This window comes from Zophobas morio, unplaced genomic scaffold (assembly GCF_036711695.1).
Source record: "Zophobas morio isolate AGI-343-1 ecotype UQ-CSIRO unplaced genomic scaffold, CSIRO_AGI_Zmor_V1 ptg000005l, whole genome shotgun sequence".
Taxonomy (NCBI): domain Eukaryota; kingdom Metazoa; phylum Arthropoda; class Insecta; order Coleoptera; family Tenebrionidae; genus Zophobas; species Zophobas morio.
In genome coordinates, this window is record NW_026972110.1 from 19,244,729 (window position 1) to 19,259,336 (window position 14,608).

The 14,608-nt window shown below is 33.6% G+C and overlaps 1 protein-coding gene across 1 annotated transcript in view; it reads right to left on the reverse strand.

Moving 5' to 3' along the window:
* The window catches only part of LOC135122920 (neuroligin-1-like), a 414,788-nt gene extending 402,175 nt beyond the window's left edge, over nucleotides 1-12,613 (reverse strand). The window contains exons 1-2 of the mRNA XM_064047444.1: nucleotides 11,938-12,613; nucleotides 4,453-4,793 (exon numbers count right to left, since the gene is read on the reverse strand). Of these exons, the coding sequence (XP_063903514.1) occupies nucleotides 4,453-4,706 (254 nt within the window). The 5' untranslated portion in view covers nucleotides 4,707-4,793; nucleotides 11,938-12,613. The remainder of the gene's footprint in view (nucleotides 1-4,452; nucleotides 4,794-11,937) is intronic.
* Between the last annotated feature and the right edge of the window lie 1,995 nt (nucleotides 12,614-14,608).

Below are 14,608 nucleotides of genomic sequence, written 5' to 3' on the forward strand. Positions count from 1 at the left end.
GTTCTTATTGGAATCAACAGTTAACAATCAACAACTTATTCTTTAGGTATTAGATTAAATAATAATATGTCTGACGGCAAACAATAGGTATTTCAGTGGAAGCAAAAAAAGGAAACTGAAGCTTCAATTTGAACAGGAATTTTTTTACACCTAAATTTTCTACAGGGCTTTTATAAATGATTCTAAGGGCGTAGTTGGCCATGGATTTCAAAAATCCCGCTTTGCTGAAATTATGCCCGTCATTATGCATCAATATGACAGTTCTCATTTGTCACATTAATGTCTAATGTCATTTGTAACCTGTCATTTAAAGTCGTCGTTTTTATTGTTTTAATGTTTTTCAAGTGCGAACTACAGTAATTCTCGTTGATATAAGCTCAAAACAATAAAACAGTCATTTCAGAACTGTTGGTGCGTACGAAAATATTGTTTTTGTGCTAGGAAGCGAAGACTGTGAAAATGCTTTATTCTGTTGGACAAGACACTTTCATCGTTATGTCTTATTATCGCAATGGGTCTTCGTAAACGAAGAGTGTATGTATTCTGTAATTTTTAGTAGACCCGTAACCTCATTCAAATCGAACTAATTTCTACATGACATTCTTTCGATGTATAAACGTAAATAAATATTTGAACTTCAGATTGTTATTACCTAGTGCTGTAGAACATTATCCCGTTAGTTAAGTGCTTTAATAGTAATTTACACAACTAGTTCGGGATAGCCTGCTTCCCGCATGAATGCTTGTTTGCGGCACGACCGAAGGGAGTGACGCATTTGCGTGAATGCGGGAAGCAGGCTCACGAACGTGTTGTGTACAATATTTTTTGCAACGAATAAACCTTTAAACTGAAGAGATTAACTGTGAGTTATTTATAAACAACGGCATTGACAGCGCCGTCAACACGTCACAATGTTGACACTACCCAAGTATTTTAAGGTTACCATGGCAACGGGAAGTTAAATGCACGTGTGCTGGAAGTTCGACCTCCCGCACTCTGGTGAATGCGCGAAAGCTATCAAAAAAGGTCATGAGTGCAAAAATATATTTTACGTTGTCCGTACGCCACAGGGGCTGCACGGGTGTTATTTATGTCGGTTGTTTTTACTTTACACGGGTTATTTCAAAACGAAAATCGTAAAATCAGATTTTATCATTTTTTTAGAGAGCTGGATTTGTCAGATTCTACTGCAAGAGGTTTTAATTTTATTCACAATTTCATCAAAATCATAATAAACCGTGTCTTTGTTCCTAGGTCGTCTCCATTTATGCAAACCCCTGATTGCGTCAACAATTTTAACAAAACTATAACATATTGTTAAGATTGAGACATTTTCATAAAAAACACCTAACTTCAGTCCAGTTTTTTATTATTTCATAAGTAGAGAGCGGATTTCTAGGTTTAATGCTTTTTGTGAAAAATGTAAGCACTTCAAAACTTTTTTATATCTGTAACTATGATACAATTTGGAGTCATTTGACACATTTTTCTTTTTTCCAATTTTATGTATATTAAAACTTATATGCTTATTTAATGCTTTTTTCGACGAATATGAGTTTTAATGCATATTTTGTTCAAATGCCGGCCTTGTCGGGATGACAAATACTTGTTAGTTAGCCGTATCGTATCGTATGCATTTTACCTGGACTTGACCATTGGAGTACACTTACTCAAGACCCTTTCTGTGAATAGGTTCCGGTCGTTTGGGTAATAAAATTTTATTATAGGATTGGAAAAATACTCCATAGATTTTATGGCTATAAATCCTTACTTCCGTTGATAATGAATTAAAGCTTTTAACCAGATGTTCTTTTTCGGCATTTTGCGGCAAGACCGTTGAAGATGTTCTAAAAAAAAAGGATTATTGTACCCAACTACCTACCTCAAAATTTTTCTAATGGAAACTTTTAAGTAAATGAACCGTTTATTTCACAACCATCAGTCTATCGCATCTGTCGTAGTACAGTGTTATACGTGGTTCTCCCTTGTTATATGTTGAGTTCTTTTTGGTAATATTACTAATATTTTAAAAGAATGCCGAAAGTAAAATCGACGCCGGATGAGTGGATAAAGGATTTTCCAGAATTAAAATTAGAAAACAACAAAATATTCTGCAGAGCTTGTGTGAAAACCGTAAGCCCACAATTTTTTTTTGTCTATTTTCCTTTGTTAATTCTGTATATGTACGTTGTTTTAGATTCAAAGTGATAAAAAATATAACGTGACGCAACATGTCAGAACGACTCTTCATGTAGAAAGGAAGAAAATGTTTGAAGTCTCTAAAATTAAACAGCAGACCATACATGAATCTGTTGCATCTACTTCCACAAAAGATGAGCAGTTTCAGTTTAATTTCGATTTATATAAAATGATGATCCAGTCCAAATACCTTTAAAAAAACTGGAGAAAGGCCCTCTTCAAGAATTCCTTGAAAAACACTGCAATCGACATACTCCGGTTGAAAGTACTCTCCGAAAAAATTATGTAGGCCCAGTGTTTCAGCAAGTTTACAACGAAATTAAACATCGCATTGGAGATAATTATTTATGGTTCGCTGTCGATGAAACAACCGATAGTTGTGGAAGATACGTGGCAAGTTTAATTGTTGGAATCTTAAATGAAAATTTCCCTAGTCGAGGGTATGCAGTAAGTTTGAAAATGTTAGATAAAATAACTGGCAATACGATTACCAGATTTGTAAATGACAGTCTTACGTCACTATTTTTGCCAAATACCGTACCGGCGAATAAAATTTTATTGATGATCTCGGATGCAGCTCGTTATATGTTGAAAGCAGGGAATAATCTAAAAATATTGTTCCCCAATTTAATTCACTCTACTTGCATTGCCCACTGTTTAAACAGAGTGGCTGAAGGAATACGTTTGCAGTTTCCTACTGTTAATAAATTAGTGGCAAATGGTAAAAAGATTTTTGTTAAAGCCCCACTAAGAGTGCAACATTTTAAGGAAAAATTTCCAAACATACCATTGCCCCCAGAGCCGATTATAACGGGGTGGGGAATATGGTTACAGGCCACATTTCATTATGACAAATATATCAAAGAATTTGAGGAATTAGTTACGGAGTTTAGCGAAGATTCTTCTTAATCGATTAAAGATTGCATAAATATTTTGGAAAACAAAGATTTGCGACAAGATCTACCTTTTCTAAGAAGCAATTATCAATTCGTATGTGAGGTAATAGAAAAGTTAGAAAAACCCAACATGTTGTTGGTAGATGCCATAAACTTAGTGAAAGAATTTGAACAACAAGCAAACGCAGTAAGGGGTGATATTGGTACTAGAGTATCTCAAAAACTTGACGAAGTGTTAAATAAAAATGCAGGTTTCGGTGTTCTTCCCGACGTTGCTCGTGTTTTACAAGGTCAGAAGTTGGAAAATTTGGAGTTAGATTCAACATTAGTTGCAAAATTCAAATTTGCGCCAACAACGAGTATGGATGTTGAACACACATTCTCCAATTTTAAACACATTTTTAATGATCTGCCCAAAAAAAATTTTACAGTGGACAACTTGGAACATATCACAATCATAAATTGTTTTAAAGAAAACTGAAATACGTGTGTAAAATATAAAGTCTAGGATTATTGTAATAATATTTTATGCAAAGTTCTAAGAAGTGTTCTTTGATTTGTAATATGATTATGTTTTTAATGCTTTTTTGCTTAAAATAAAACTTTTTTATTGAAAATGTTGTGCTTATTGAAGCGCTTATTCTTAATTTTTTTGTGCTTATAAATCCGCTCTCTATATAAGCCTTAACTGTAAAAACGAGAGAAACTAACAAATGGGACATGAATTAAGTCTAGGACATTAGCCACATCCTGACCTGACCTGACTTGAGCCGACCCGACCTGACCTAACCTGACCTGATGTGGTCTGACCTGACTTGATGCTTTTTTTAAACACACCGTGACTCCTGTCATTAATTATTAAAAGTTTCGCCACTTTTTGGTTAATACCAGAGATTTGTTTTGTTTCAAATTCAAATTAGAATTTAGTTTATCTTAAGTTTCTACGTACTTATTTCTATTTTGACGTGTGTAAACATCCTAATGTGATAATTACAAGTGAATTATTATTATTATTATATTATTATTATCCCACACAAGAAAGTGCTGTCAGAAACGTCAGCGTTTTTTCTGGATACTCTTTTTCCCTGACGTTTGCGTTTGACGTTCTCCCATGGGAGCTTTAAATCAGGCAACCCGCAGAAATTCGTCTTTCCTAACAAAAATTCTCCATACAAGGTAAAGGGCAAGAATCCTTCAAAGGTTCTGATACTTATGTTTCATGAGTACTATAAATAGACCTATCGTACAACAAACAGTACATTTTACAGTGTTACCAATCTACATGTTGAACAAAATAAATTTCGTAGTATACTTAAATTAGCATTTGTGTGTAATTTCCCATACATAATTTACATACCTAAGACTGCCGACCGGAGGCGTCGCGTACGGCACCCCCAGAAACGCCTCTACCGGTGGATTGATGTGAATCATGACGCCCCTGAGGGGCCCATATTTAGTCCGCACCACCCGCGTGCTGTACTTGTGCACCAGAAGGGAGGCGCCGGCGCCCGAGTCCTCCGCGAGGATCACCACCACTATCACCCACATCGCACAGAAAAACGCGGAAACGGAACTTGACTGTCTCGGAAGAAGCGTCCTTAACACACGCATGACGTCACCAGCGATGACGCTCACGGCATTTACGCTGCTGCCTCATTATCCCTCCTCGGAACTAGCCGGATTACTGCAGGATTTGACCTGAAAAAGGAAACAATTAAAATTAGGGACGTCATAAAAAGAGGCCGCTAGACGGTAATTAATGTGGCTTCCTGATGGCATTCGAACTTGTTGGAAAAAACTTCAAACGAAAGTTTCTATTAGGATTTTTCCCTCGGAATTGCCGGGCTAATTGGACGACTGATTTGAATTGGTGGAGCGGTAGGTGTGGGTTTGGCGAAAGTAGGGTTTTGCTGTGGAGTTCGATAGAAAGAACGCAGTACAACTGATTTAAAGTTTCGAAATTAAAATAAAAACAACTTTTTTTAATTAATCGCCAAGAGTGGTCTTTTGGCTGGATTGGAGCGCGGAAAGTACAAGAGCTTTTACGGTGGTTAAATTAAAAACGAATTGCGCTGCTTTAGGCTGGGCAATAATCGGATTTTTTTATTTTGAGCAGATTTTCTGAACTGTACTGATTGTTTTATTTAATGTTAGGTAATAGCCAAGTTGATTTAATCTCCGTTCCGCTTTGTCGTGGCCTCAGTGTATAAAAACCCGTAAGCAATGAATTTTACATGGAATAATTCGCAGCGGTGTTGTCAGTTATCAAAAATCTACCACATTTGAAGAAGAAGCTTTCGTTGCCACCTATACGGAATGTGCTGTACCCGATAAATCGCTGGAGGTTAATAATATATTACATACCGAGGAGAAAAGTATTCCATTCCTGTCGAGAGAACTATAGTTTACCGTGAGGCGCAGCTTACGGGTTTTGTACGTTGCCAAGTTAAAATGGAACGAAAAACAGACAAAGTTGTTTTACACCGCATGTTTTTTATCGCTGTAAAGCAGGATGGTAATATTTTATCACCGTTTTTTGACAAAATGGACACGTAAAATAAATACTTCTCTCTTCTTATTAATCTGTAAACAAAATGTTTCCTTATTTTCTTTTCATACTAAACAATAATTCTTATATTTTTTAACAAAACTTTAGGAGTATACTTCAATATTACTTTCATGAAAAAAAAACTAAATTAAATTAACTAAAAAATGATGAATTATTTTTTTAGGTATCAACTTTTCAAAATAAGTATATTTTGTTTTTTTTTAGTAATTTATTGATTTTAACTATTTCACCAAAAAAAATCGAAATCTATATTCTTCTCCTAAAAATGCCACCACGACACTTCTGGAAAAATTTCGTTCTTTTGTCAGTAGGATGGTGATGAAATCTAGAGAATTTAGAGAATTTTCTAAAGAGTAAAACCTATTTTTACAACAAAAATTAATTGCAAAAAATATATATGTATTAATTGAAACAATAAAAGTTCTAGAATGCAGAAATTTTTACCCAAATAGGAATTGGAAATCACCGTTACTATACTTCTTTAAATAACTGAGAAAAAGTAAAACTGCTCGATTATGCAAAAAATTTCAAGCAGAATATTAATTTAAAGACTACTTTACTATACTCTCAATAATTAACAAAATTGACGTATTTCCAACATTTTTTTCAAAAAAATTAAAATTGGTAGAAATCAAACGGAGAATATGATAGGAACGAAAAAATCAATAGGTATAACTTACCAATCTAAGGTAGCTTTTAAAAATTTTATATACAGGGTGAGTCACTAATCCTTCATATCTCATTAATTATTAAAAAAAAGTCATAGACCCAAGTAATACGGTTCTTTGAAGACTATATTCTAAAATTAGTTTTAACGATAGAGGCGGTTCTGTTTCTAAGGCGGAACACAGAACATAGGTTTTTTTTAATGAAACACCCTCAATATTTTCACATACAATCATTAGACTTGTCCTAAGTTGTATAACTATCGTTTATTTTTGAAATTCCGGTGTGACGTTGTCACGTTATTTTTTAATTTTCCTGAAATTTTTCGGCAATTTTGTTCCCAAAAAAATTACAATATTGTGACAATTATTTATTGTTTTTATTTTGTTTGTGCATATTTACATATTAAACATACGCACTTTGTAGTGGTGTCATTTAAATCAGATTTTAATATGGGTACTGAGTGTTTATAAAAAATTCTAGAATATTACAATTTTCAAATATCGATAGTTCAGTTTTATCAAATAGCTGTATTTTATTACTGTACCTTAATCTATTTTTGTTTTCATTCTTCAATTATGTCGATGTGTCTGTTAAAAAGATAAAAATCGCAGTAACTATCAACTATAGAAATACTTAATAAAATAGAAAGAGAACAAAAAATAGATAAGGCAGGCAAGCAGTAATAAAATATAGGGTATATCTATTTTGAAAATTGTAATAATATTTCTTTAGAAACACTCTGTATATGAACATTTTATTTTTTTTTTGTACTACAACAAAGTACATTCCTCTCCACAAAATATTGTAATATAGATTTCAAAAATAATCCAACTGTAATTTTTTGTGAACCCTTCAATTCCTAAAAAAAATCAAGAAAATTGGAATAGCATAGCAATGTCGCCTTGGAATTTCAAAAATTAACTATCATTGTAAAGCCTGAGAAGAGGTCAAAATACGTAAAAATATATAGGGTGTTTCATTAAAAAACTAAGTTGTGCGTTACGACGAAAAATCGAACAATCTATAGTTAGAAATAATTTTGAAGTAGAACCCTTAAAGAACCGCACAACTTCGCGCTTCATGACTCACCCTGTACATTGCCCGAGGTTAAAATAAAAACAATTAAAAATAACCCTATTGTGATTTTTTTGTAAACCCTTAAATTGCTAAAAAAATCAAGAAAATTGGAAAAGCGTGGTAATGTCGCGTTGGAATTTCAAAAATAAAGTATGACTGTAAAGCCTGAGAAGAGGCCAAAATATGTAAAAATACATAGCGTGTTTGCTTTAAAAAACTGAGTTGTGCGTTATGACGTAAAATTTGAACTCTATATTTAGAAATAATTTTAAAGTAGAATCCTTGAAGAACCGAACAACTTCGCGCTTAATGACTCACCCTGTATATTTCCTGAGGTTAAAATGAAAAAAAAACATTTCAAAAATAACCCTATTGTATTTTTTTGTGAACCCTTCAATTCCTAAAAAAATTCAAGGAAACTGGAATAGCGCGGCAATGTCTCGTTGGAATTCCAAAAATAAAGTACGACTTTAAAGCCTGAAAAGAGGTTGAAATATGTGAAAATACATAGGGTGTTTCATTTAAAAACTAAAATATGTGTGACAACGTAAAAATACAACAGTCTATAATTAAAAATAATTTTAAAGTAGAATCCTTAAAGAACCGCACAACTTCGCGCTCAATGACACACTCTGTATATTTCCCGAGGTTGAAATTAAAAAAAAATATTTCAAAAATAACCCCTTTTTAATTTTTTTGTGAACTCCTCAATTCCTAAAAAAATCAAAAAAATTGGAATAGCGTGGCAACGTCGCTTTGGAATTTCAAAAATAAAGTATGACTATAAAGTCCGAGAAGAGGTCAAAATATGTTGAAATACATAGGATGTTTGATTTAAAGAACTAAGTTGCGTGTTACGATGTAAACACCGAACACTCAATAGTTCGAAATAATTTTGAAGTAGAAGGCTTGTAGGACCGCACAACTTCACGCTTAATGATTCACCCTGTATATTTTCCGAGGTTAAAATTTAAAAAAAATTCAAAAATAACCCTACGTTGAATTTTTTGTGCACCCTTCAATTTCTAAAAAAATAAAAAAATGCGAATAGCGTAGCGATGTCGCCTTGGAATTTCAAAAGTAAAGTACAACTGCAAAGCCTAAGAAGAGGTTGAAATACGTAAAAATATATAGGGTGTTTCATTTAAAAATCTAAATTGTGTGTTACAATGTGAAAATCGAACATTCTATAGTTAGAAATAATTTTAAAGTAGAATCATTGAAGAACCGCACAACTTCGCGCTTAATGACACACGCTGTATATTTCTCGAGGTTAAAATAAAAAAAAATCAAAAATAATCTTGTTGTGATTTTTTTTGTGACTCTTCAATTCCTAAAAAAAATAAGAAAATTGGAATAGCGTGGCAATGTCGCATTGAAATTTCAAAAATAAAGTATGACTGCAAAGCCTGAGAAAAGGTCAAAATATGTAAAAATACATAGGCTATCTCATTTAAAAACTAAGTTGTGTGTTACGCAGTAAAAATTGAACAATCTATAGTTAGAAATAATTTTAAAGTAGAATCCTTGAAGAACCGCACAACTACGCGCTTAATGACTCACCCTGTATATTTCCCCAAGATTAAAATTAAAAAAAAAATTCAAAAATAACCTTACTTCGAATTTTTTTGTGAACCCTTCAATTCCTAAAAAAATTCAAGAAAAGTGGAAAAGCGTGGCAATGTTGCGTTGGAATTTCAAAAATAAAGTATGACTGTAAAGCCTGAGAAGAGGTCAAAATATGTAAAACTACATAGGGAGCTTGATTTATAAAACTAAGTTGTGCGTTATGACATAAAAATCGAACACTCTATAGTTAGAAATAATTTTAAAGTAGAATCCCTGAAGAACCGTACAACTTTGCGCTTAATGAGCCACCCTATATATTTCCAGAGGTTAACATTAAAAAAAATCAAAAATAACCTTACTGTGATTTTTTTTGTGGGTCCTTCAATCCCTAAAAAAAATCAAGGAAAATGGGGTAGCGTGTCAATGTCACATTGAAATTTCAAAAATAAAGTATGATTGTAAAACCTGAGAAGAGGTCAAAATACATACAAATATATAGAGTGTTTCATTAAAAGACTAAGTTGTGCGTTACCACGTAAAAAATGAACACTATAATTGGAAATAATTTTAAAGTAGAATCCTTAAAGAACCGCACAACTTCACGCATAATGAGCCACCCTGTATATTTCCTGAAGTAAAAATTTAAAAAAGCATTTTCAAGAATTTTTCAGAAAGACAGATTTAAAAAAGCATTTTTCACTGGCTAAAGTTGTTTTTGCTTTAAGTTTTAATAAGCTGAGAAAAAAGAACCACATTTAAAAAAAAAATGGTGATTACTCAGTTTGGCGAAAACTCTTAAAAAAGTGGGAAGGCCAGAAAAGCCTTTTGCATAGATAATAATTTCCTCTGTTATATTGTACCAGCCCCATTTTCAGACTTGACACTCTACCAGTTTAATAGGTAAACAAAATACATTGAACTACATTGAACCTATGCCATTTATAACTAATTTAGGGGAACATAACTCCAAAACGATGGTCTTATGATTTTCAACATTCGATTCCTTGAACATTTGTGGTCCTACAGGTTGTTCGTCAAACCGGATACTCTACCAGTTGGAATCCACAATAAGGGGAAGGGGAGGGCAGGGGTTAACCCGTGACAGCCGCGTCGACGTGACACCGGAAACAGGCGTATCATCCTTATTTCAGAATCGCGGCCTCCCCAGGATCCAAAGCAGACCCGTCTAGTGAGTAGTTTTTAATTTAATAGAGAATAAGGACTGTACATTTTTTTAACTATTAACTGGATTATTATTTATTTTTGTCGCGGCCGCTCACGAGTCCTCGGAGATACGTTTCTCCGGCTTAGAGTGTCCCAGGCGCCTGTGCAACTGCTCCCGTAGAAGACACCAAGGGCGTCCAGCTCTTTGCGTGTTTTATCGCATATTTTTGCGTTCGGAGATTCAATGCCGGTTCCCGGTGTCGCGACGGTGCGGCTGTCACGGATTAACCCCTGCCCCTGGTACCCTTATCACGGCTTCTTTTAAATTTTAGTGCATAACTCCGGGCAATAATTAACAAATTAAACATGTTATAAAACAAAACTAAAGAAACATATTTAAAATCACGAAATATCAAAAAAAGCCACGATATTTTCACATTGTCGGAATAAAAACTATTGTGACACATTTTTAATTTTTGTTAGAAATGTCGAAGAAAAATATGGAAACATTGGTTAAAGCGCTCTTAAATGGTGGTGGGAAACCTTAAAAGTTTTCATTGTTAATTTCAGCCCATTCACCGTCGAAGTCCCACACCTTCATCTCATTTAATTCTCATTTTGGTACGATCTTACGTGAAAGAAGACCAATATTTTGTGGGTGGTATTATTTATGAGATGAAAAACTTTTCATAATGGAAATTGATCGAAAACGCCTTCTTATATTTATGCCTAAAAATAATTCAGCCCAATGCACAAAAAAAATAATTCAATATATTTTCATTCTCACTAATATTCCATGTAGGATGATACATTTAATTACACATGACTGTGATAAAGTTGGTAATAGACTTTGTATGTCTTTTAGTAAATTATTAATATTATTTATATTTAAAAAAACGGCCAGTATTTTTTCAACACACAGAATTAAATGCTTTGCAGTTACGTCTTTACATTCTTGTTTTTCCCAGTGTTTCAAGTTAAAAACGTCTATTTATTCATGCAAATGGGAAATAAATAATTTATTCAAAGTTGCCACTTTATTTAAATTCATGCTAATCTAGTGCACGAGTGTTGTTTATAATTCCCTGCTTTCATCTATGAAACACAAGGACTAAGAGAAAGATGTAATTACGATTTATTCTCCTTTGCAAAGAAAAAAAATTACATATACATGAATTTGTATACAAGAAAGAGAGTATGGTCGATCAAAACAGGGAAAACATTTTTCTGAGTAAATTGCAACATTTTTTAATAAAATAATACGTCTGGCGCAGATATCCGCAATTCTCACTTTATTCCGGCTTAAAACCCACGTTTAAAAAGTCTCTTTGTACAGTCTTATTCCGTTTTTAATAAAAACAATTATATTTTTCTTATTCTTCTACATCCTCGACTCGCGAAGGGCGAAGTAAAAAAGTGAGGTCATAATTGATTGGTATAAAAGCAAGTTTTTACAAAAGAACAATAAACTGCCTCTCACAACACCCGTTGCAACAAAAAAAATCCCCGAGCCCAGCCAGCGCAGAATTATAAATCTCAGTCACCCTTCACTTGAAAGAAAAAAAATACAGATAGCGTCTGAAGAATAGCCAACGAGAACAATTATCACAGAGTATCTTAATTGACTCTGCGAGAAAATCTGGAAAGAAAGCCGCATTTTCCGCTTAAATGGAAATAAAGGAATCCGAACATCGGCGAATGGCTACCACTTACGAGCATTGCGTAATCCGTTTGCTCTAAACATCCCAATTTCGCGATGACTGCTCGATTATTAGTGCATGAGCCCCAACTTACCTTGAGGATGGGCTTCGAGATGCTTAATTTGCGCCTGGGATTTTCCATTGAAGACACCTCTAACGAGGAACATGCTGTCGAGAGTCTTTCTTCCAGCACTCCATTTTCTCATCACATAATTAAGTTTCAATTAAGCGAACAAAAGGTAAATCGCCTTCGTAAAGAAACTTATGACGAGAAACCAAATTTAATTTGGGCAGGAAATAAGGTCATCTATCTACACCGAGCTTTTGAGACGGAGCTTCGCATTAAAATATCGAGGAACTATAAGCTGTGACCATCTGTTACCGAAACATGTCCATTTCTGAATTTCCTGCGCCGTATGTCGAAACTTCCGCTGAAAACGCTCTTCTACTTTATGGAGAAGTCCATGCTCGCATCTGCCTCTTATCTAGCTCATATCGGCGTCACGTGACGTTCGTCATTCCTTCCCATTGTTACATCTTATTTCATCCGGTCCCTCATCCCTGTTTTGATTTTTGTCAGCCTACTCGGAGCTCTTTAGCGATTCCGGCATTGTGCTCTAGACCCAATTTAACTGCAGACTCGAAAATTGAATAATCAGTCTTTAAGTTCTGTTGCCTTTGTTCGCGAATTTATTTTCGATTCATTCTTCATCCCGAGCCGGAACTGAAAGGGATTCAGTTTCACGCCGTCATTTATCTTGCTTCGAGTGCACCACCTGCAACAAAAATTTTTAAATTATTTTGCTAGTCTGTTTTGCATTCTTTATTGGGAGCATAAAACGTTCGCGGAAAGAAACCTGTGCCAATAACGTAAACGAATTGCCTTTATTTATTGGACCGAGATGGCTTGCCCCAGGGAATTTTTCTAATTTTTAATGGTAATAAAAGTGCAAAAGTTTTGAAGTTTATTACATAGCGGGTGAGGTGCTTTAAGGATGCAGTACAGTGCACTGTAATCATATCCGGAGAAATATATCAGAATTATCTTGTGTAGCGTGAAACATAAGAAGTTGAGAAGTTAAAGTTACTATTATAACCTAGATTTATTTTCTGTTGTGTTGGCTTAGTCGTGGTCAAAATCTAGAAATAAGGTAACACAATCAACTTAAAAAACTCTTCTAATTAAAAATCTGGAATTTACTAATTAATTTGTTTCCTTTTTATCAACTACTAAACAAAATCAAGGCAAATTTATAAACCACAAATACAGGTATATACTATTTTATAAAATTGTTTTATAAAAAATTGACTTGAGAGAATCGAATTGTTGGTGGAGATAATTAGACAAATTTTGGTTAGTCTTTTTCCATCTATACAATATTCCTAACCCAAATACTCGTAATATTTCTTTCATCATCCCCACCTCATAGCTATACAGCTATATATATAGTTTGAACATTTTAAGCAGAATTTGCTCGGCAAAGTTTTGAAGTGACGTCATCAAATTCTGGTGGGAATGATCAGACAAATTTTGTTCACCGTTTTATCATCTATAGGATATTTTCAAACTACATCTAAAAACATCGCCAAGAGATAACGGATCACAAACGACTGAAAACGGGCGGCCTACTTTGTCGTATTCCAGTACGTATGAAACGTCGAACACGGCTGAATTTAACCATCGGTGTAGTTAGAAAATTGTTTAAACTCTGTCTGATTTGGAGTGTACATAACAATATTACAACAACGATTACAATGAAAATGGTGGTGACAACATAAGGAAGTTGAATTCAACAAGGAAATTCACAGCAAAGAATCTGCGTTATATCAAGAGAAAATTTTAGAGAGTGATTTCTCTAGAGAAGAAAATTTAGATCAAAGACATAGATTATGTTACAAAGTTATTCAAAAATTTTGCTGTTTAATTACCCCTCCTAAGGTAACATGGTAACTGAAATTAAGATCCATTATAAGAGTTATTATATTACTTATTACATTTTCGGCAAAATATTTTTAAGCTTTAATGATAATTTGGTGTAATTAGAGTAAAAATAACTCGTACACAAAAGAAGAAAATCTACTTAAAAATTAATCACCCCCTAATTTTTTATTGATCAAAGTAAAACGAGTGACCCCATTTGCTAAGAATGTATTAAAAACATTTTTTCCATTGTTTAGAGGAGACAAACTCATTCAAGTTAAACAAATTATTATGTGACACTGGTTCGATGTATAAACATAAACACTCGAAGTTAAGTATGTTATTATTGTTGAGAGGACACTTTTTTTCGTTGGTTATCTGTTTAAATATTATAAATATTATATCTTATATCTTACAATAAGCCTTTTAAGTGTTATTTATGCTGCAAGATCAAATTTCATAATTTTTCGAAGATGCGGGATTTACTGGTTTTGTATTTAAGGCGTAAGGGAAGTTCTGTCTAAATAAATTTCGACCAATTTTTTGTGAGTTTTTTAGAAGATCGAATCTCAGTTCCGGCTCCGGTCCAAAATTCTCGACTCGACGATTTAGGAGTAAAACAAATAATGCTAAAAATTTTTTTTTACATTAGTAATTCCATCATTGAAGAGTCAATTATGGTGTGTCTTCTCATGCGATCACTTTTTCTTTATCTCACTAAGTAGTAATGATACGTACTCGCTTCCACATACCATTAGGTGGAATGGAAAATATATAAGGTGGAACACACAAAATAACTTTAGTTTTTAAATCTTGAAGTTAATTTTCTTTGTGAGTTTTTTAG